The 24,093-nt window shown below is 45.4% G+C and overlaps 1 protein-coding gene across 3 annotated transcripts in view; it reads right to left on the bottom strand.

The window, feature by feature from the left end:
* The window catches only part of wdr95 (WD40 repeat domain 95), a 134,370-nt gene extending 111,275 nt beyond the window's left edge, over window positions 1-23,095 (bottom strand). For all 3 annotated transcript variants that reach the window (XM_080197433.1, XM_080197431.1, XM_080197432.1), the window contains exons 1-2: window positions 22,904-23,095; window positions 17,983-18,262 (exon numbers count right to left, since the gene is read on the bottom strand). In XM_080197433.1, coding sequence (XP_080053559.1) covers window positions 17,983-18,262; window positions 22,904-22,971 — 348 coding nt within the window. In that variant the 5' untranslated portion in view covers window positions 22,972-23,095. The remainder of the gene's footprint in view (window positions 1-17,982; window positions 18,263-22,903) is intronic.
* Between the last annotated feature and the right edge of the window lie 998 nt (window positions 23,096-24,093).

Here is a 24,093-nt window from a genome sequence, read left to right as displayed (position 1 = left end):
GCGCTGGTGTTGACATGCGTCTGTTGCCCTTGTCCTTCTAGGTGGTAGAGGTTGCAGATTTGGAAAGTGCTGTGGTGGGAGGCTTAGTGAGTTGCTGCAGTGGATTTTGTAGCTGATACAGATTGTTATCACCATGCGCCCATGATGGAGAGAGGCGATATTTAAGGTTATGGATGGGTTTTAATCAAACAGGCTGCTTTATCCTGGATGGTGTTGTGCTTCTTGAATGTTGTTGGAGCTGCACTCATTCAGGCAAGTGGAAAATATTCCATCATACTGACTTGCACTTCGTAGTTGGTGGGCAGGCTTTGGGGAGTCATGGAATGATCAATTCACTGCAGGATTCCAAACCTCTACCCTGCTCTATAGATATGGTGAAATTTCTACTCAATGGTAACTTTGAGGATACTGATGGCAAGTCAGTGAATATCAAGAGGAGATGGTTTGATTCTCTTGTTGGACATAGTCATTGCCTGGCACTTGCTGCTTATCAGTCTAAGCCTGAATGATGTTCAAGTCTTGATGCATATGGAGAAGGGCTGCTTCTGAATCTGAGGAGTTGGGAATGATGCTGAACATTGTGCAATCTTCAACAAACGTCCCCACTTCTAACCTAATGATGGAGGAAAGATTGTTGATAAAGCAGCTAGGGGCCTATGACACTGCCCTGAGGAACTCCTTCAGTGATGTCCTGGGCCTATGGTGAGTGACCTCCAACAAAAATAACCAGCTTCCTTTGTGCAGGGGATGGCTCCACTAACAGCAGCATACGTGTATTAGCATTCATAAGAAATGTCACTTCTATCATGTTTAGTTCAATCCTTCCACCTTGATTCACTGCCAGGTGAGCAAATGTAAACAGGTCACAGAAAAGTCAAATTAAGAGGTTGTGTTCTTCCATTGTACTGGCTGCCATACATTGCCCAAGTCCATCTATTTGAAAGCCAGTCTTAATTCCGAGCAAAGATCAGTTTGAGAATATGAACCCTTGTTCTTGTTGAAACAACCATGGATGTGTGCTTTCCCAATAAATGATCCTCTCCTCCAGGATTTCACCCTGCCAGGTCTAAATATTTAACAGTTATAAAAACTAGCCAATCTAGCTCCAGATATATAAAATAAAAATCCAAGGTAATACTGGACCATGCCACTCATTGCAAAACAACACTTTACCGCGATAGGCTCACAAGCACTGTGCATCAAATGCCCAGGCAGTGAACTCACTTGGTCTGACTTCAGATTCACATGTGTATCTACACAACAGAGATGTGAGAAATCTCTCCTACCAGTCATGTGGGAGAGATTTTAGATTTCTCTCCTACATGGAAGACTTCAATTTTCAATCCTATAATGGATATATACAGCTCATTGATATTTTAAATTATGAATTAAAGAATTGACCTAACAAATGCCAATTTATTTTCTAAATGTGCATACTTAAAGTGATCATGTAAGTTGTCATGTAACATATAGTATTGTAAGATAAAAAAAAATTATGGTCTAAAAGAATTATTAAATGTTACAACTTCACAGGGATGAGTCACATCTTGCAAGCTGGGCATAAAACTGGCAGTGCAGCTCAGACACTTGCTGTAGAAATATTCATTTCTATTGAGTTTGTAGTTAATTTACAATGTTAGTTTTACACCTGGGCAACAAGTTGAGAATTTACCCCCACATTCCCGTTCTATTGATTACATTTTAATGCTGCCATTATCGTGCACACAGTGATGTAATTGTTGGAGATCCATTCTTCTTCATACAAGCTAGGTATTGTGCTTCTCTCTCGATTTGTATTCATTATCAGATAACAACTTCTTGTTCATGGTGTCTCTGCTGTGGAAAGGGATAACTCTGTGGGTAACATTATCCACCAGTTCCCACAATGAGACACACACTGACAGACTGACTGCTGCTCCTCCTCACTGTTATATGTCATATAAAGTCTTTTAAATGCATGATGTTTATTTTCTACTCTTCCCGTTTCCTGGAGAATGTGTCATTTTTTGTTAACATAAAGCTGTGCTTTCTCATTTCACAACACTGAGAATTCCTCAGGTCTTTGACACAACCGTCTTCAGCTGCTTCATCAATAATGTTCTTCCATCATAAGGTCAGAAGTGGGGATGTTCACTGATGATTGCATGATATTCAGCCTCATTTGCGACTCCTCGGCCACTAAAGCAGCCCATGTCCAAATGCAGTAAGACCTGAGCCATATCCAGGCCTGGGCTGACAAGTAGCAAGTAACAGTCACACCTCACAAGTGCCTCAACAAGGAGAAACCTAACCATTGCTCCCCTGGGGCAGCACGGTGGCACAATAGTTAGCACTGCTGCCTCACAGTGCCAGGGACCCAGATACGATTCCCAGCTTGGGTCACTGTCTGTGTGGAGTTTGCAAGTTCTCCCCGTGTCTGTGTGAGTTTCTGCTGGGTGCTCCGGTTCCCTCCCACATTCTGAAAGACATGTTGGTTAGGTGCATTGACCCAGACAGGCATTGGACAGTAACTTCATTGTAGTGTTACTATAAGTCATACTTTTGCTTAATAAATAAACTTTAACTTTGACTTTCAATGACATAACCGTTTCTGAATCCCCTATTATCAACATTCTGGGGGTGACCAGGATAACCAGAAACTGAACTGGACTAGCCGTATAAATATGTGGCTGTGGGAACAGGTCAGAAGCTAGGAACTGCAAGCGACTAACTCACCTCCTGACTCCCCAAAGCCTGTCCACCATCTACAAGGAACAAGTCAGGAATGTGGTGGAAAACTCTTCACTTGCCTAGATGAGTGCAGCTCCAACAACACTCAAGAAGCTTGACACTATCCAGGAAGTTAGGCAAGAGGATAGTTGGGAAGGGGGAGCGGGGGGTATAAATCTGATACTCACCCGTGGATCCACCTCATTGTTCTCCGGAGCAGTGTACCTGGTGGCTTTGGTGAGTGTTGAATTTACTTGGAATCGCTTTCTGATAACTACTGATAGCTCAGTAGACACTGGGGTCGGGAGGGAGTTGGGTGATAGGGTAGGTTTGGGTGAAAGGAAAATTAGCAGGGAGAAGGAGGTTCTGAGAGGCACTGGTGGGTTGGACTGCGTCTGTTTCAATGCGAGGAGTGTGACGGGTAAGACGGATGAGCTTAGGGCCTTGATGTTTGTGAGGAAGTTAGATGTGGTGGCAGTAACGGAGATGTGGTTACGTGAAGGGCAGGATTGGCAGCTGAATGTTCCTGGGTATAAGTGTTTTAGGTGTGACAGGAGAGTTGAAGAGAGGTGGTGGGGTGGTGTTGTTAGTAAAGGAGCACATCACAGCAGTGCAGAGGGAGGACAATATGGAGGAGTTGGGGATTGAGTCTCTGTGTGGGTGGAGTTGAGGAATAAAAAGGGAGAGATTACGATGCTAGCGGTATACTATAGGTCACCCAACAGCCTGAGGTCAGTGGAGGAAGGTATTTGCAGAGGCATTTTAGATAGGTGCAGAAAGAATAAGGTGGTTGTAGTGGGTGACTTTAACCTTCCTGGAGTAGATTGGAAGGTGCCTAGAGCTAGGGGTACGGAGGGAAAGGAGTTTGTAAAGTGTGTGTTGGAAGGGTCCCTAGAGCAGTACGTAACTAGCCCAACTAGGGAGGGGGCTATACTGGATTTAGTGCTGGGAAATGAGCCAGGGCAGGTGGCTGAGGTTGAGGTAGGCGAACATGTGGCTAACAGTGACCACAAGTCCGTCTACTTTAGGATAAAAATGGAAAGGGATGAGTGCCGGCCGATGGGGAGGGTTCTGAACTGGGGGAAGGCGAGCTATAGTCGGATTAGGAGGGAGCTGAAGGACACTGGGAGAGGTTGTTAGGTGGCAAGTCCACGGTTGGTAAGTGGGAGGCTCTTAAGGGCAAACTGAAAATGTTGCAGGAAAGGCACGTGCCAGTAAAGAGGAAGGATGGGAAAGGCAGGATTAGGGAGCCGTGGATTACAGGGGGTATAGAAGACTTGGTCAGGAAGAAGAGGGAGGCATAGTTAGGTCGAAACAACTGGGAACGGAGAGTGCGCTGGAGGAATATAGAGAGAGTAGGGGGGAGCTAAAAAGGGGAGTTAGAAGGGCGAAAAGGGGGCATGAAATGGCTTTGGCCGATAGGATTAAGGAAAATCCAAAAGCATTTTACTCTTATATTAGGAGCAAGAGAGTGGTTAGAGGGAAAATTGGTCCTCTTAGGGACAAGGGAGGAGAGCTATGTATCGAGACTGAGGGAATGGGGGAGATCCTGAATACCGACTTTGCGTCAGTATTCACGAAGGAGAAGGGATTGGTGTCGTGTAGTGTCTTGGAGGGAGCTGTAGATCGGTGGAAGGAAATATCCATTACGAGGGAGGAAGTGCTAAGGTTTTTAGGTAGCATAAAAATGGATAAAGCTTCGGGGCCTGATGGTATTTATCCCAGGCTGCTTAGGGAGGTGAAAGATGAAATTGCTGGGCCTCTGACGCAAATCTTTGTCCCTTCTTTGGACACAGGTGAGGTCCCAGAAGACTGGAGGGTAGCTAATGTTGTACCGCTGTTTAAAAAGGGTAGTAAGGATAACCCTGGTAATTATAGACCAGTGAGTTTGACATCGGTGGTAGGAAAATTATTGGAAAAAATTCTTAGGGATAGGATGTATGAGCATTTGGAGCGTTGCGATCTGATTAGGGATACGCAACATGGCTTTGTTCGGGGGAGGTCTTGCCTTACGAATCTGGTGGAATTCTTCGAGGAGTTGACAAAAACGGTTGACGATGGGCGAGCCGTTGATGTCATCCATATGGATTTCAGAAAGGCGTTTGACAAAGTCCCTCACGGTAGGCTGGTAGAAAAGGTTAAGGCACATGGGATACAAGGACAGGTAGCTAGGTGGATTGAAAACTGGCTGGGAAATAGGAGACAAAGAGTAGTTGTCAAGGGGACCTTTTCTGACTGGAGGCCAGTCATCAGTGGTGTGCCGCAGGGCTCAGTACTGGGACCTCTCCTCTTTGTAGTATATATAAATGACTTGGAAGAGGGTGTACATGGTGTGATCAGCAAATTTGCGGATGACACCAAGATGGTAGGATTGGCAGATACTGAGGAGGACTGTCAGGTGACACAGCAGGATAGAAATAGGTTGGTATATTGGACAGATAGATAGCAGATGGAATTTAATCCTGACAAATGCGAGGTGATGCATTTTGGAAGGAATAATGCAGGGAGGGGTTATGTGATAAAAGGTAGACCGATTAAGAGTATAGAGATACAAAGGGACCTGGGAGTGCAGGTGCACAACTCTCTGAAGGTGTCGACACAGGTAGAGAAGGTTGTGAAGAAAGCTTACGGAATGTTAGCCTTTATAGGAAGGGGTATAGAGTATAAGAGCTGCCGTCTAATGCTTCAGTTGTACAGAACGTTGGTTAGACCGCGTTTGGAGTACTGCGTCCAGTTCTGGTCACCTTACTACCGGAAGGACGTGGAGACCCTGGAGAGGGTGCAGAGGAGGTTTACCAGGATGTTGCCTGGCATGGAAGGACTGAGTTACGAGGAAAGGTTGGAGAAACTGGGGCTCTTCTCCTTAGAAAGATGGAGATTAAGGGGTGATCTGATAGAGGTATATAAAATACTGAAGGGAACAGATAGAGTAAACAGTGGAAGGCTTTTCCCTAGATTGGAGACAATTACGAGAGGTCACGATCTAAGGGTGAGGGGGGAGAAGTATAATTTGGATATGAGAGGAAGGTTTTTCACGCAGAGGGTCGTGGGGGTTTGGAACGCACTACCGATTAGGGTGGTGGAGGCAGGCACGTTGGACTTGTTTAAGGTTCACTTAGACAGACACATGAGCGAGGCAAGGATGGAGGGTTATAGTAGAGGGTATTAAATAGGGTCAGAGCCTCAGGACGACACCGGAAATGTAGTTTTATATGTTAACGTATTGTCTTTTTATTCCACAGGGTCGGTCCACCTTGTTGTCAAACGAGGGGCATGCACACAGCGGGTCGTGCGTGGGCTGCTCTTGGAGGTCCCGGGAGTGGTCTAGTACTTCGTGTCGTTGTGTGTGCTTAATCCTGGACCAGCAGATGGGCACCGCAACAGCTCAATGACTATCACTGCTAGCTGTGCAGATATGTGGATTTGGGCCTGTGTCTGTGGGAGTTTGCGCATTCTCCCTGTGGTTGAGTGGGTTTCCTCCGGGTGCTCCGGTTTCCTCCCCCACCCCAAAGATGTGCTCTTAGGCTGATTGGTTTTACCAAATTGACACTATTCTCCCCTGAATCTGGCTACATTAGGGGTTCCACTCACATACACACAGGGCGGGGTAGGTGTGGGAAGATGCGGCGGCACGGGCTCGTTGGGCCGAAGGGCCTGTTTCCCATGCTGGGATGTTCTTTGACAAAGCAGCCTGCTTGATTAGCATCCATTCCATAACCATTCACTTCCACCATCACCAACAAACAGTGGCAGCTATGTTCTACCATCAACAAGATGCACTGCAGGAACTCACCAAGATTCCTTAGGCAGCAGCTTCCAAACCCATGGCCACTACCACCTAGAAGGACAAGGTCAGCAGATATCTGGGAATTCCAACACCTGGAGGTTCCCTTCCAAGTCATTTACCATCCTGATTTGGAAATATATCACCATTCCTTCACTGTTGCTGGGTCAAAGTCCTGGAACACCCTCCCTAATAGCACTGTGGATGTATCAAAGAAACCATACAATAACTTGAGTTTATATAGAGCCTAGAACATAGCAAAATCTCTCAAAATCCCAATGAGCAAGTGATGAAACTGAGTTACATGAAGACATATTGGGATAGGTGACCAAAAGCTGGTTCCAAAACATGGGTTTTTAAGGAGCTCCTAAATGTAAGGACAAAGGTAGAAAGGGAGAGAAATTTAGGGATGGAATTCCAGAGCTTAGGACCTGGATAACTCAAGTCCAATATCCCATAAACCAAGGGGCAGGTGTTGAGGTGAGTGAATGAGTGAAGAAGTGCTTCCCGACATCATTCCTGAATAGCGTATTTCTAATTTTAATGCCATGCCTGCTTGCTGTGGACTCCCCTACTTGAGGAAGGAATTTCCTCTCAGGGCTAATACTAGGTCAGACTTCAGACTTCAGATACAGACGGCCTGAAATGGAGTATTACTTTTGTTCGAAAGAACATTGACTTGATTAACTGAACCTCACTGGTAAATGTGCTGAACTACTACTTTTATTTCTAGGATATCAGCTCTGAACACCAAAACAATCTTCTCCATTTCTTTACAGTAATTACCACGTATTACTAGAAGGAAGAGGATCGATCCTGCACAATTCAAAATGGACTCTGTTTTTGAAGGAACAAATATTTTCTAAACAGCTATTCATCGGTTCAGATAAAACACAGAATCTTGGACAGAATCTTTACACAAATTAACAAAAAACAAAACAAAGAGATTTATTACCTTGTCCACAATCTGGAGGGCAATCAGGTCAAGGTGGCCTCTGCTAATATTATGGTCATGCTAGATTTCTCTAAAGGTTTTCTTTCTTAAAAGCACTTTACCATTACCATAAATTATTGTCTTACTAATTATTTAAAAAATGTTTATTTCCATGATCTTTCTCCTGATTTTTCTTTCACTGCAGCTGGACTATAGACCAATGCTGATCCAGTAATACATTTTCTCTGTCAATGTGCCAATGAGGTGTGGAGGCTTCACAAATGAAACGCTGTGCCTATTTACTAGAAGGTGCTTAACTGCCCTTTTGTTTGGAGTTGGCTGCCTTTCCAATATCCCTGCTCTCCTGATTCCACAGCATCATCATGTGAAAGCGGATTCCTGCAGGGTCATCATTCCACATGTGGCAGTATTCTTCACATGTGAGACTAAATACCGGGAGGATATACTTCCCTCTAGAGTATCCCAACAGAACATGATTCCATCCTAATCTAACAAACACAGACATACACTAACATCAGCTGGAGCTTTGGAACATAGGAACAGGAGTAAGCCCTTCAGCCCATCAAGCTTGTTCTGCCACTTAATGGCTGATCTGTTACCTAACTCCATATACTGGCCTTTGGCCCATATCCCTTAATATCTTTGCTTAACAAAAATTTATCTAGCTCAGATTTAAATATAGCAACTGATCTAGCATTGGCTGCCATTTGTGGAAGAGAATTCTACCTCTACCACCCTTTGTGTAGAAATGCTTCCTAACATCTCTTCTGAACAGTCTGGCCATAACTTTTAGGCCATGTCCCCTAGAATCTCCAACCTGTGGAAATAGTTTATCTATTGGTAACTTGAAGACTTTGATCTAGTCTTCTAAATTCTAGAAAAATGAGGTCTAATTTGTATAATCTCTCCTCAGAATTAAACCCCTGAAGCCCAGGTATCATTCTTGTAAACGTATGCTGCAACTCCCTCCAATGCTAAGATGTCGTTCCTAAGGTGTGGTGCCCCAATCTGCTCACACTGACTCCAAGATGGGGTCCACCAGGGTTTTGCATAGTTGCAGCATAACTTCTGTGTGCTGATATTCCAGTTCTCTAGACGTAAAGGCCAGCATTCCATTACCCTTCTTGATTATTTTCACCACCTGTTCATGGCATTTTGACAGTTGATCTTGCTCTACCCTCAAGCTATGACCGTGACATTACATTCTGTACTCTCTCCTTTCCTTCTCTATGAACGGTATGCTTTGTCTGTATAGCACGTGACAATAATAAGTCAAATCAAAATCATTTTAAAGATCTATGCACCTGAACCCCAAAGTCTGTGTGGCCATCTACTGTATTTAACTTCATACCATCAAGAAAGTACTCCAATCTGTCCTTTCTTGATCCAAAATGAAAACCTCACACTCGCTTAGATTGAAATCCATCAGCCAAAGTTTTGCCCGTTCACCTTGTCTATCAATACCCCTGTTAGGAATTCTCCAGCCGTTCACTCTCTCCTGCCACTGCCAACGAGAATGGAAAATTTGGTGCTCATCCAAACCTCCATCCACTTCAGTGGGATAGGAGAATCCCAGCTGTGGGCAAGGGTCGGAGAATCCAGCCCTTGCTATTTTGGTTAGACCGCATTTGGAGTATTGCGTGCAGTTCTGGTCACTACACTACCAGAAGGACATGGAAGCTTTGGTGACAGTGCAAAGAAGGTTCACTAGGATGCTGCCTGGTCTCAAGGGTGTTGACTATAAGGAGAGGTTGAATAAGCCAGGATTATTTTCACTGGAAAGATGGAGGTCTACAAAATTATGAGAAGCATGTATGGGTGGATAGACAGAGGCTTTTTCCCCCAGGTGGAGGTGTCAGTCACAGGGGGCATATGTTCAAGGTGAGAGGAGGAAAATTTAAAGAAGATGTGTGAGGGAAGCTTTCCACGCAGAGAGTGGTGAGTGCCTGTAATGCACTGCCAGAGGAGGTGGTGAAAACAGGCACATTAGTGACATTTAAGAGGCATCTGGATGGGTACATGAATAGGGAGGGGATAGAAGGATACAGACTGGGTAAGGGCAGGAGGTCTTTTTTAGTTTAGTTAGGGCATCATGATTGGAACAGGCTTGGAAAGCCTGTGCTGTACTTTTCTTTGTTGTTTGTATACTATCATCTAGACTGTCTACAATGCTGTCTAACTTTGTGCCATCAGCAAATTTAGAAATATACCTTTCTATGCCATTATCCAAGATGTTAATAAATGAATAAATGAGACCCCAACCCAGATCCTTGTGGATCTTTGATGTGACCATGAGTCACATCAAGCCAATTTGAGTACCTATCCATTATCCCTACATTCTGTCACCTCCCACTTAACCAATTTCCCAGCCATGACAGTAATTTGCCCTCAAACCCGTAGGCTTCCACTTCAGTTAACACTTTCGGGACTTTGCCAAATGCCTTCTGGAAGTCCATATGAACAACATCCATAGATATTCCTCTATCCACTACCTTAATCAACACTTCAAAAAATTCAATAAGATTTGTCAGGCATGACTTTCCCATCATGAATCCATGCTGGCTCTCTCTAATTAACTGAAAATTTTGATGTGTTCAGTTACCTGATCTTGATTACAGATGCCAACAATTTCCCCACCACAGATGTTATGCTAAATGGTTTGTAATTCCTTAGATATCCTCTTTTGCCCTTCTTAAAAAGCAGAGTGACATGAGCAATCTTCCAATCCAGAGGGATGACTCCTGAATCTAGGAAACTCTGAAAGATTATAGTTAGGGCATCAACAATATAGAACATAGAACACTACAGCACAAACAGGCCCTTCGGCCCACAAGTTGCTCTGATCATATCCCTACCTACCAGGCCTATCTATAACCCTCAATCCCATTAAGTCCCATGTACTCATCCAGAAGTCTCTTAAAGGGACCCCAACGAGTTCACCTCCACCGCCACCAACGGCAGCCGATTCCACTCACTCACCACCCTCTGAGTGAAAAACTTACCCCTGACATCTCCTCTGTACCTGCTCCCCAGCACCTTAAACCTGTGTCCTCTCATAGCGACCATTTCAGCCCTGGGAAATAGCCTCTGAGAATCCACCCTACCTATACCTCTCAACATCTTATAAACCTCTATCAGGTCGCCTCTCATCCTTCGTCTCTCCTGGGAGAAAAGACCTAGCTCCCTCAATCTATCCTCATAAGGCATGCCACCCAATCCAGGCAACATCCTTGTAAATCTCCTCTGCACCCTTTCAATAGCTTCCACATCCTTCTTGTAGTGAGGCAACCAGAACTGAACACAGTACTCCAAGTGGGGTCTGACAAGGGTCTAATAAAGTTGCAGCATTAATATGCTCTCCTACTTCCTTTGGTGCCCTCAGATGGAAAGGGTCAGGTCCTGGGGATTTGTCACTCTTTAGTCACACTAAATTTAAACTTAAAGTAAAACATTGATAGTGAGGAAATTATGTAAATTGTATTTAATTTCTGTCCCCAATCCATTATTAATTTCATCGGGGCTTCTGGCAATCTACCCTCCTTTTCTGCTGTAAATACTGAGGCAAGATAATTATCTATCATATCTCCTCATAGTTATTGTCAATATCCCCACCATCAGTCTTTCCCTTTACGTAACTATAAAATTCCTTCTTACTGATTTTGTAGTCTGTTTCATAATCCCTTTAAGTAGCTCTTATAAACTGCTTTGTGGCCCTTTATTGGTCGTTGTACCAGTGGGATCTGTGCTGTTTATGCAATTTTGTAAGCCTTTCTTTTAGTTTAATGCTATTCCTCATCTCTTTGGCTGCCCAGAGGTGTTTTTCTCTCTGTGAAATGAAGCCTTTCTTTCTCAGGGGTATGAACTGGTTCTGTATTGTATTCAATGTTTCTTTAAACATCCTCCACTCTTCCTCAGTTCTTTTACCCATCAGCAGATTTCCCAGCTCACTGAGGAAAGTCTCTGTCTTTTCTCATTAAAGTCGGCCTTACCTAAATCTAATATTCTCGTAGCTGATCCGTGCTTTTTGCTTTCAAATGCTACATCAACCGTGTCATGATCAGTATTTGATGAATGTTCCCATGCGATTAGGTTACTAATTAAATCTGCCTCATTACTCATTACTAAATCCAATATTGCTTGTCCCCTTGCTGGAAGGTGTAAATGATCAAAAACAGAAACCCGAGATGATTTTTACTTTTCCTCCTGCTGCTTCTCCAGTTCAGAACAGCAATCACATCCAACAGACGCAATTTTCCTGACATTTGTCAGTGTCAGGTTCAGACTAAAAACCCACGTGTTTTTCTCCGGTGCACAGCCAGGTTTTCACTCTGGACTTGCTGGCACTCAGCACACAGAGAATCTGGGGGCATGGTTTGCGCCATCACTCTGGTGAGGCCTGGCAATGCCACTGAGGCCAGCTCCACAGAGGTCAGGGTGCCATCTTTAAAAGGTGCCCTGATAGGCTCAGCAAATAAACTCCCTCCCACCCCCTCTGCCCCCACAGCTACAGAAGACACCCCCAAGCATCGGGGCAAATCCCCCCACCGGCCACACAAGTATCGGGATATTCCCCCCCACACACATGTATCGGGGAAAATCACCCCCCCCCCCGCAACACACAAGTGTCGGGGAAAATCAACCCCCCCCCCGCACAAGTATCAGGATATTCCCCCACCACACAAGTAGTCAGGGATACACTTCCTCCCCACATAAGTTTGGGGTATTCCCCTCACAGGCACTGGGGTGCATGCCCACACATAAGGGGAACACACCCCAATGGGGTTCCCCAGCAGGCCCGCCTCTGGCAGTGCCAACATTGGGGCACTGCCCAGCCATGTTCCTCGCCACCCAGGAGCTACTCTTACCTGAGAGTCCCCGGCATGGTCATCACAACTGGTTTTTGTTTTTGAAAACCAGCAGTGATGTGCGCCAGTGTGAAGTCACCCCATCTGAGTAGGGCGAAGAGGAGGTGAAGGAAATAGTGGCTTCAAGCCCTATAATCGGATTTAAATTTATGTTAAAATATGCTAATCAGGCTCACACCCTTTCTGGAGTGAACCAGATTGTGTCATTGGAGGGCAGAGGGGCCTGGGAAGATTCCACTGATGCAAATCCCAATTTTGGCCTCTTGTGTAACTTAGTGGCCATTACGGGATTTATACCCATGGCTAAAGTGGCCACTGGATCGGGAGCAACATTTCAGATCGATTCCCTTACATCAGAATCTGATCTGATGAAAGGACATCAGCCTAAATGTTAAGTCTGTTTCTCTCCACGGATACTTGCTGACTGCTGAGTTTTTCCAATGTTTTCTTTTGATCGCTGAGTTAATTGGGCTCTGGGTTAAATCCCAAGGTCACAGCATTGCAATATTGTGAAGTCAGACTTGAATAATTTTCAGAACTCTCACCAGATTCAGACGAAGAATAGTGCAACTGAGCCGGGGGGAGGGCTCCAGCATAGAAACACTTTTTTTTATTCATTCGTGGGACATGGGTGTCACTGACTGGCCAGCATTTATTGCCCATCCTTAGTTGTCCTTAAGAAGGTGGTGTTGAGCTGCCTTCTTGAACTGCTGCAGTCCATGTTCTGTGGGTTGACCCACAATGCCGTTAGGGAGGGAATGCTAGGATATTGGCCCAGCAATTGCAAGGGAACAACAATATATGGTGAGTGGCTTAGAGGGGAATTTGCAGGTGGTGATGTTCCCATGAATCTGCTGCCCTTATCCTTTGAGATGGAAGTGGTCGTGGGTTTGGAAGATGCTGTCTAAGGATCTTCGGCGAATTGCTGCAATGCATCTTGTAGATAGTACACACTGCTGCTACTGAGCATCGGTGATGAAGGGAGTGGATGTTTGTGGGTCTGGTGCCAATTAGTCCTTCGTTTGGGAGTACTGTTACAAACTGTAGAATGGTTGCTGAGGTGCCTGTATAATTTGCTGTGTGGACATGTCACTGCAGAATGGACACTACGGTGCCTGTGTAATTTGCTGTGTGGACATGTCACTGCAGAATGGACACTACGGTGCCTGTGTAATTTGCTGTGTGGACATGTCACTGCAGAATGGACACTGCGGTGCTGTATAACTTGCTGTGTGGACATGTCACTGCAGAATGGACACTGCGGTGCTGTATAACTTGCTGTGTGGACATGTCACTGCAGAATGGACACTGCGGTGCTGTGTAACTTGCTGTGTGGACATGTCACTGCAGAACAGGCGCTGCAATGCCTGTGTAACTTGCTGTGAAATGAACAGAATGAAAATCACCCAGCTCACAGTACTCCAATCCACAATTCCAGTTTTACACTCAGGCAGCAGCTTTGAAATTCCCCCATAACATCCTTCTGTTCAACATTTCAAAGTAGACAGTAACAAAGCTATTTTGTAAATATGTTACCTGCAGCAACAGCAATTCACGTACTTTTAGTTTATTGTAAATTGTGAAGTTTGAATTGGGGCTGTCACTAAGCTGAGGAGCACTGTATCTGCCCCACTGTGCATCAGGACCCTGATGTTGGGACAATCCAGGTCTTCCTACTGGGAAAACTTTATTTGAGGCAACCTCCTAATAGGACACCATCTGATAGATGCCATGCCTGGGTGGCACAGTGGTTAGCATTGCTGCCTCACAGTGCCAGGAACCCAGGTTCTATTCCAGCCTCGGGTGATTGTGTGGATTCTACACGTTCTCCCTGTGTCTGCGTGGGTTTCCTCCCATTGTCAAAAGTTGTATAGATTAAATGAATTGGCCATGCTAAGTGTGCAGGGATTGGGTGGGGGAGAGGGCTTAGGTAAGACACACAGAGTTGGTGCAGACTTGCTAGGCTGAATGGCCTCTTTTGCACTTTAGGGATTCTATAATTCCTCAAGTCAGTTAAGAACAGCAGGAAGTCCAAAGAGAGGCCCAATGCACTGGATGGCTAGCAGCTTCAGCAGGAGGTGAGTGCAGCTGAGGCAGGGATAGAATCCCAACAGTGCAGAAAAAGGCCTTTTGGCCCATCTCGAGCCCGCACTGACAACAATCCTACCCAGAGCCTATTCCGTAACCCTACACATTTACCCTGCTAATCCCCCTGACACCATGGGGCAATTTACCATGGCCAATCAACATAACCTGCACATCTTTGGACTGTGAGATGAAACTTGACCACCTGGAGGAAACCTATGCAGACACGGGGAGAATATGCAGAATCCACACAGACAGTGACCCGAAAGCAGAATTGAACCTGGGTCCCTGGCGTTGTGAGGAGGCAGTGCTAAGGAGCCTGAAAGATGGAGGTGTTCTTGGTTGGCTTCTGAGCAAGTTTAAAATAAAAGAGATTGTTCAAAGGTGTAAGGGCTATCAGTGTGGAGACAGAAACCTCCGAGGGAACAAATGTGTGTCCAAAGTGCAGCATCTCTGTAGTGACATCATTGCGAGGTTTGGATGGTCCTTGGACAGACAGCTAAAAAGCTATCTTCGTGCAGTTTTTGGACCCAGGGCATGGGGGTGGGTCACCTGACACTGGGAACCTTCCCTCAGCATGAGATGATGCCCATAATTTGGATTTTAATTGGAGCTATTTGCTGCCCATCACCATGCAACAGGTGGGGTGGCACAGTGGCACTGCTGCCTCACAGTGTCAGGGACCCGGGTTCAATTCACAGCTTGGGTCTCTGTCTGCGTGGATTCTACATGTCCTCCCTGTGTCTGCATAGGTTTCCTCCAGCTGCTCCAGCTTCCTCCCACAGTCAGAAAGATGTGCTGGTTAGGTGCATTGGCCATGCTAAATTCTCCTCAGTGTACCTGAAAGGTGCCAGAGTGTGGGAAGTAGGGGATTTTCACAGTAACTTCTTTGCAGTGTTAATGTAAGCCTACCTGTGACAATAATAAATATACTTCAACTTAATGACTCCAGGAGGCAGGCCACCCCTGGGAACGTCAGCCAGAGACGAAACTGCATCTGGGAGCTACTCCCACAGGGTTTCTCTCTATTTTTCTGGCTCCTCAACTCCAGAGGCCAGGAAACAATCAGCCCAAACCATCAGTTAGTCAACAGAAAAATAGACAAGCCATGCAAGGTTCCTTTCAATTACTGTGATAACTGGAGTTTTGTTGGCAGGTACAGCTAGACATAGACAGGAAAGTATATGGCCCTTTCATCTCTCAATACTGAGTCATCGCTGCAGACCAACCCCAGGATAACGAGGCCAATGGTGCTGCAATTTGCACACAATTATGCCTCACTCCTCATTGTATAAAAGCACCCATTTACTTCAAAGTAACTAAAATAAAAACAGACCAACAAAGAAAAACCACAGCTCCACCTGTTGTTTTTTCAGATCTGCCTTAACATGAACAACTACCAATGGCAAATTGTAATGCAAATAATTCATGGAAAACACATCTTGAAGGTCAACTAAAGATGCAATGAAGAGTTGATTGTCTGAGACCAGAAAGCAAATATTTTTGAAAGGCTGCATTAACCACTGGTGTACTGATTCCAGTTCTATAGTTATTGTTTGTTGTGCTGTTTTTGCTGTTTTATTTATTCTAGAACGAGAGCTCACTGTTTAGGAACAAGGAGTCGCCCATTTAAGACAGATGAGGAACCTTAATTTTTTTCAGAGTCTCACGAGTGTTTGGAACTCTCCTCCTCCATATCCCCACTTCTGACTTGATGATGGAGGATGGTCAGTGATTTGTGATTTGATTTGATTTATTATTGTCACGTATATTAGCATGCAGTGAAAAGTATTGTTTCTTGCGTGCTATACAAAGCATACTGTTCATAGAGAAGGAAACAAAAGAGTGCAGAGTGTAGTGTTACAGTCATAGCTAGGATCTAGAGAAAGATCAACTTAATGCAAGGTAAGTCCATTCAAAAGTCTGAATGCAGCAGGGAAGAAGCTGTTCTTGAGTCAGCTGGTACATGACCTCAGACTTTTGTATCTTTTTCACGAAGAAAGAAGGTAGAAGAGAGAATGTCCAGGTTGCGTGGAGTTCTTAATTATGCTGGCTGCTTTGCAACGGGAAGTGTAGACAGGGTCAATGGGTGGGACACTGGTTTGCGTGATGGATTGGGCTACATTCACGACCTTTTATAGTTCCTTGCAGTCTTGGGCAGAGCAGGAGCCTTACCAAGCTGTGATACAACCAGAAAGAATGCTTTCTATGGTATATCTGTAAGAGTCGGTGAAAGTCGTAGCTGACATGCCAAATTTCCTTAGTCTTCTGAGAAAATAGAGGCATTGGTGGCTTTCTTAACTATAGTGTCGGCATGGGGGGACCAGGACAGGTTGTTGGTGATCTGGGTACTTAAAAACTTGAAGTTCTCAACCCTTTCTACTTCATCCCCATTGATGTAAACAGGGGCATGTTCTCCTTTACACTTCCTGAAGTTGATGACAATTTCCTTTGTTTTGTTGACATTGAGGGAGAGGTTATTGTTGCTGCACCAGTTCACCAGATTCTCTAACTCATTCCTGGACTCCGTCTTGTCATTGTTTGAGATCTGATCCACTACAGTGGTGTCGTCAGTAAACTTGAAAATCGAATTGGAGGGGAATTTGGCCACACAGTCATAGGTGTATAAGAAGTATAGTAGGGGGCTGAGAACACAGCCTTGTGAGGCACCAGTGTTGAGGATGATTGGGGAGGAAGTGTTGTTGCCTATCCTGACTGATTGTGGTCTGTGCGTTAGGAAGTTCAAGATCCAGTTGCAGAGGGAGGTGACAAGGCCCAGGGCATGGAGTTATTCCCTGGAACTCATCTCCAAACTCCATGCCCTGAGATCAGCTCAGCCTTTAACACCATTATTCCCTGGAACTCATCTCCAAATGGTGTTAAAGGCTGAGCTGTAGTCAATAAATAGGAGCCTGACATAGGTGTCCTTGTTATCTAGATGTTCCAGAGTAGGGTGTTCTTGAGCCCACACTCGCCATCCATGCCAATGCCGGCGTGGTCTCAAGATCCGGAAGTTGCAGATCTCACTGGTGATTTCACAATCTCGGATCTTCCCCACCCATCTCTGGTGATGTCATCAGGTTCAGGCCTATTATGGGTCTGACCCTGCTTTACATGATTTTGAATAGTTTTTAATGTAATTAACCCGCCCCCCGTATAGTGACACCATGACACTGTGACACAACAGGTTCACACTGATATACCAACCTGGCAGTGCCAACCTGTGTCATGGACAGGTCCCAGAGGGAGCCTCATGGGGGGGTGGGGAGGGGTGGATTTTGAAAAGTGCTGTCTCTGATCAGGGGTGAGGAAGGGTACCCCTGAGATCTCTGTGGTGGGCTGGAGTGTGTGTGGGGGGGGGAAGAGGTTACTCAGGTTATGATTGGGGCGCCCTTTAAAGATGGCGCTCTGATCGCTGAGCAGCTGGGTTTTGCCAGCGTGTTGAGGCCCCTCACTCTATGACTAAATCGGACCATATAACTCAGAGACACACAGTGCTAAACAATAATTTCACCAAACTCCACACATCACCAATCTAGTGTCATTTCATGAATTGATTTAATTTTCAGACTTTTTTTCTTTACCTTGCCCTTCCTCAGGCTTTTTAGGGTATCTCCAAGCCTTTGAATATTTTCGTTTGTTACCAGGTTCTGGGCGAGTCCCACCGAGTGCCTCCTGTTCTGCTGTTTTAGTAGCTCCCATTCCAACCACTCCGCCTGCTCATTTTCTTCCACCTGGGAAAAGCGCCCAATGAGATCAGACCCACTTCTGGCTCCTGGAATGGATGTTTTTGCACGTGCTTGTGAAGGTCTAATCCGTGAAGTTGCAGGCCTGACAGTGTCTGCTCTGACGTCATGGAAAATGCTGAAAAAAATGGCAGGTCAATGAGTGAACAATAATGTCCTTTTGTTTCAGACTTTCCTTCACAGTAAAGCGTTTGGAATGTCTTACTGATACGAGATAACGAATTGCTTTACTTATGCTGTTGAGGAGATAGCCGAACATTTTTTTAGGCTTCTGAGAACTGCAGACCAACAGTTTTTCTGTTAAACCATATCCCTTAAACCCTACACAATAGGATAATAAACCGATGGCAGCAACCCTCCTGATAATCAGGGGTGAAATGCAATCAGGAGCCATTTCACAGAATCATAGAATCCCTATAATGCAGAAGGAGGTCATTCAGCCCATTGAGTCTACACTGTCAACAATTCCCCCCAGGCCCTATCCCCATAACCCCACATATTACCCCGTTAATCCCTTTTAGGGGCAATTTACGATGGCCAATCAACCTAACCTGCACATCTTTGGACAGTGGGAGGAAACCGGAGCACACAGAGGAAACGCACACAGACACGGAACAATGTGCAGACTTCCCACAGACAGACAGACTCCAAGGCCAGAATTGAATAACAGACCCTGGCATTGTCAGTGTGCCAGCTAATCATTGTGCCACTGTACCCTTCTTTACAAAACAGCAACTGAGAGGGGAAGGCGGGGCAGCTGTTGTTACTGAAGAATGAAGTGTACGAAAGACAATCAATTTTGTTGAGGATGTAGTTGAAACCCCTCTGGGAAAAAGAAATGGGGAAGAAAGGACTAAGATCCATTGATTCTCCCCCTTTGTCATTAAAGCAATATCCTGTATTTACGTTGTACTTTTAGGATTGATAGGAAGTTGGTCTAATCGATAAAATTATCACCTCATGTGTTGGTTGCAGCCACAATGAGAGGAAACGCCACAAAAGAAGAATGCAATATCCAATACCAAAACAAGTTAGAAAGTTATCAAGAGAAAAACTATTAGAGCTCAAGAAATCGTCCAAGAACATTGCTCTAAGAGACAATTATCTGCACAGGGCCACATGCAATAAAATGGTCAAAAAGGACCGTAGGAGGAGAGGTAATAAGCCGTGGATAACGAAGGAGGTGAAGGAAAGTGTTAAATTAAAAGCGGAGGCGTTTAGAGTAGCTAAGAGTAGTGGGTGAGAAGAGGATTGGGAGAGGTTTAAATGTCAACAAAGATTGACAAAGAAATTGATAAAGAAGGGTAGGAGAAACTATGAAGCTGGGCTAGCGCTTAATATAAAAAAGGATAGCAAGAGTTTTTATAAATATATAAAAAGGAAGAGGCTGGCTAGGGTGAACGTTGGCCCCTTAGAGGATGAGAAGGGGGACTTAGTGGTAGGGGATGGGGAAATGGCTGAGGTCTTGAATAACTTTTTTGTTTCGGTCTTCACGGAAGAGGACGTGAATAATTTGCCGGGTGTTAGAGATGGAAAGGTGGTAGGACTGGAGGGTCTCAATGACATTATTGTTACTAGAGAGGCGGTGCTCGACAGACTGGAGGGGGCTGATTGTGGACAAGTCCCCAGGACCGGATGGAATGCATCCGAGGGTTCTGAAAGAAATGGCGGAGGTGATAGTGGATGCCTTGGTGGTTATTTTCCAGACGTCGCTGGATTCCAGGGAAGTGCCGGAAGATTGGAAAGCAGCTAATGTTACGCCGTTGTTTAAGAAGGGTGCCAGACAAAAGGCAGGGAATTATAGGCCGGTTAGTTTAACGTCTGTTGTAGGTAAAATGTTAGAATCCGTCATCAAGGAGGAAATAGCGAGGCATCTTGAGGGGAATTGCTTGATAGAGCAGACGCAGCATGGTTTCGTTAAGGGGAAGTCGTGTCTGACAAATTTACTGGAGTTCTATGAGGATGTGTCTAGGGCGGTGGATAGAGGAGAGCCGGTGGATGTGGTCTTTCTTGATTTTCAGAAGGCGTTTGACAAGGTACCTCACAAGAGGTTATTGCAGAAGGTCAGGGGACATGGAGTTGGGGGTAGGGTGTTAGCGTGGATAGAGGACTGGTTGTCAAATAGGAGGCAGAGAGTGGGGGTCAACGGGTGCTATTCGGATTGGCGGTTGGTGACTAGTGGAGTGCCCCAGGGGTCAGTGCTGGGGCCTCAGCTATTTACCATTTATATAGATGATCTGGAGGAGGGAACCGAGTGTATGGTGTCGAAATTTGCTGATGACACCAAGATTGGTGGAACGGCAAATTGCGCGGAGGGTGTGGAGAGTCTGCAGAAGGATCTAGATAGGCTGGGCGAATGGGCCAGGAACTGGCAAATGGAATTTAATGTTGGCAAGTGCGAGGTGGTCCACTTTGGTAGGAATAATGGTAGGAAGGCTTATTACTTACGTGGCGAAAAACTGCAGCAGGCGACGGTGCAGAGGGACCTCAGGGTCCTTGTGCATGAGTCGCAAAAACCCAGCTTGCAGGTGCAGCAGGTGGTCAGGAAGGCGAATGGGATGCTGGCCTTCATAGCGAGGGGGATTGAATACAAAAGTAGGGAGGTCTTGCTGCGGCTATATAGGGCATTGGTGAGGCCGCAGCTGGAGGACTGTGTGCAGTTTTGGGCGCCGTACTTACGCAAGGATATTTTGGCCTTGGAGGGAGTGCAGAGGAGGTTTACTAGGCTGATACCAGAGTTGAGGGGGTTGAGCTATGAGGAGAGGCTGAATAAACTAGGCTTGTACTCGTTAGAGTTTAGAAGAATGAGGGGAGATCTCATTGAGATGTATAAGATGATGAATGGGATGGATAGGATAGAGGTGGAGAGACTCTTCCTGCTCAGAAAGGACAGTAGGACTAGGGGGCACAGCCTCAAAATAAAGGGGGGGCGGTTTAGAACGGAGTTGAGGAAGAACTTCTTCACGGTGAATCTCTGGAATTCTCTGCCCGTTGAAGTGGTGGAGGCTACCTCGCTAAATATTTTTAAGATGCGGGTTGATGGGTTTTTGGTAAGAGAGGGGATTAAGGGTTATGGGGAGAGGGCGGGAATGTGGAACTGAGCCACGACAGATCAGCCATGATCTTATTGAATGGCGGGGCAGGCTCAAAGGGCTAGATGGCCTACTCCTGCTCCTATTTCTTATGTTCTTATGTTAAATATATAAACTAAGAATTACCAATATTGATTTAATACGTTTTTTGAATATACACTCTGAGACAAGTTGCTTTCTCATTAGCTTTGCAAATGGAGCATTTCATTGACTGCCTCATGATTGACATGCATTGCATGGTGTGAAGTTACTGTATTTGTGTGGTCAATACAAACTAAACTCAGCATATAAATTTACATCTCATCCCAATCTAACTAAGTTCCCCTTTTATGATGTGGTGTTAATTACTGCAATCTCTCTGGCACTAAAAATTAACCATTGCAGCTATGAATTCTCATTCCTTCAGGTTTTAATTGTTGTTGGAGATTTTTAAATGTTTAATTTATTTCTTTTCCCCTTTCTGCTTTTTTTCTCTCTTAATCCAATTTCATTTTATTGAATGGTGGGGGTGCCCAGAACCAGGAGTCAGAGTTTGAGGATACAGGGTAGACCATTAGGACAGAGATTAGGAGAAATTTCTTCACCTGGAATTGGCTACCACAGAAAGCAGTTGAGACCAAAACAGAACGTTTTCAAGAGGCAGTTAGAAATAGCACTTTATTGCAAATCAACTTGATCAGCACTTTATGGTGTGGATCAAAGGACATGGAGGGAAGGTATTGAGTTGGATGATCAGCCATGGTCGTAATGAATGGTGCAGCTGTCTGGAAGGGCCGAACGGCCTCCCCCTACTTTCTATGTTTCTATTCTTTCTCAATGTTTCCTGCTGTGAAATTGGACTCCCAATTCCTTCTCAATTCTTACTTTATTTCTCAATCCTTCGGTCTGATTGATAAAACTGAGCTCCCAGATGTTCTCACTATACGGCCTCTAACCTACCGCAGCTTGGGACTCAATGAGCAAGGGAAGAATCTCACTAACAGTGCGAGCTGTCTGTTGCCCGGATACTGCAAATTATAACCCTTATGTAAATCCACTGGACCCTGGCCTCGCATGGGAGAGAAATTAGCAAAAAAAAACACCCCAGCTACTTGCATGTATTAAAATGAAGCCAAGATGCAGCCTTAGAATCATTCAAACTCGAATGGAGATTACTTTAATTAAATGGTGATGTTATATTGTGTCCAATGTTTTACTGAATGGCTCGCAGTTGCATTTTGTTTGTTAATTAATCGGACAGGACAACTTTTAGTTCAGTTTCAAATCTCCAGCTCCACTCAACACCGTTTGGGGTCTACATCAATGTTAAAACCTGCGAGAAACAGCCCAAGACGTGATGGTTGCCAGCCCCCCTCTCAGACTGCTTTGTGGGGGCGACAGAACTGCAGCCTCCAGTTACTGGGGGAATGAGCCGAGTTCACTGCTTGTCAGGTGAAAGCAGAGCCCAGAGGCTGCCGGCTGCCCTGGCAACAGCGACTGGCATCCACACAACACTGGACAAATCCTTCCTTGACACTTCCAAATTGCCGATAAGCGGATCGATATCTGGAAATGAAGCAGCCAAACTGCTGCACTTTATACCCTCTGTGCTGCAGCTAGCCCGTGACAGCAACTTTATCCATAACCTCCTGGACAAATAGCCTTGGAGACTTCCATTAGTAAAATACCTGCTTATGGTATACGTTTCCAGCTTCCCTGCGGCGGAACTTGGCCGCACTTTCTTTCCCAGAGGCATGTTTGCCTGTTCCTGACCTCTCAGCGATTCCTGGGCAAATGGGCCACGTGTAGGATGAGGACAAGTTTTAAGCCCCTTGCCACAGTGGGGCCATTGCCGTCTCCTCAGTCAGCCGCTTGTGGTTAGTAACCTGACACTGCTCTCACCTGTCAATGCACAACAGCAAGAACTCTTAAAGGTACACCTCCCCTCCCGCCCACAGCTCGACAAAATGTTGCCTTCCAGTCCAAATGATTTACAAAGACGGTTTACACGCGATAAAAATGCTGATCAGGTTTATTTGCAATAAACTGATTCATTCCCTCCCTTTTCTTTTGGACGACACGGTGGCACAGTGGTTAGCACTGCTGCCTCACAGTACCAAAGATCCAGGTTCGATTCCTGGCTTGGGTCACTGTCTGTGTGGAGTTTGCACGTTCTCCCCAGGTCTGCGTGGGTTTCCTCTGGGTGCTCCGGTTTCCTCCCGCAGTCTGAAAGATGTGCTGGTTAGGTGCATCGGCCGTGCTAAATTCCCCCTTAGTGTACCCGAACAGGTGTTGGAATGTGGCGACTAGGGGATTTTCACAGTAACTTCATTGCAGTATTAATGTAAGCCTACTTATGACATGAAAAAATAAACTTTAATCTATGGCTGTGAAAGCGGAGACATTCACCACTATTGAGGGTCACAACTGAGAGGCAACTAACACTGGTACAACGAACTTGTGGTTCAACAGAAATGGTTCGGTGGGAGCTCACAATGATGGTACCTCCAAGGCATGTCAGTATGTAAATATGGACTGAATGGTTTGTGCTTACCCAATTATTTACACTGACTTAGCTCCGAGGAGACATCGAGCCTGCTCCAGGAAAGCAGTCAAAGCATAGGATGACCAACTCTCCCACATTTTGACTGTTTATCTCTTGTCCCTGTGTCACCTTATGTCCCTTGTTTCTGGGGCAGCCAGAGGGAGACTGAGCCTGGGAGTATGGTATAAAGGGTTAACAGATTTGTTAATATATGGTGTTGTGGCCCTGACATCAGGCTGTCATACTTCAGGTACTGTGAGGAGCAAACAGGGAGCTCTCAGGGGCAACATACATTTCTGATAACTCACTATGTACATAAACTAGTATTTTAAT

The sequence above is a fragment of the Carcharhinus amblyrhynchos genome, chromosome 10 (assembly GCF_965287045.1).
Source record: "Carcharhinus amblyrhynchos chromosome 10, sCarAmb.v2.hapA, whole genome shotgun sequence".
Classification (NCBI taxonomy): domain Eukaryota; kingdom Metazoa; phylum Chordata; class Chondrichthyes; order Carcharhiniformes; family Carcharhinidae; genus Carcharhinus; species Carcharhinus amblyrhynchos.
The sequence above is the reverse complement of the archived record's forward strand: the minus strand, read 5'-3'. Positions and strand labels throughout refer to the sequence as shown.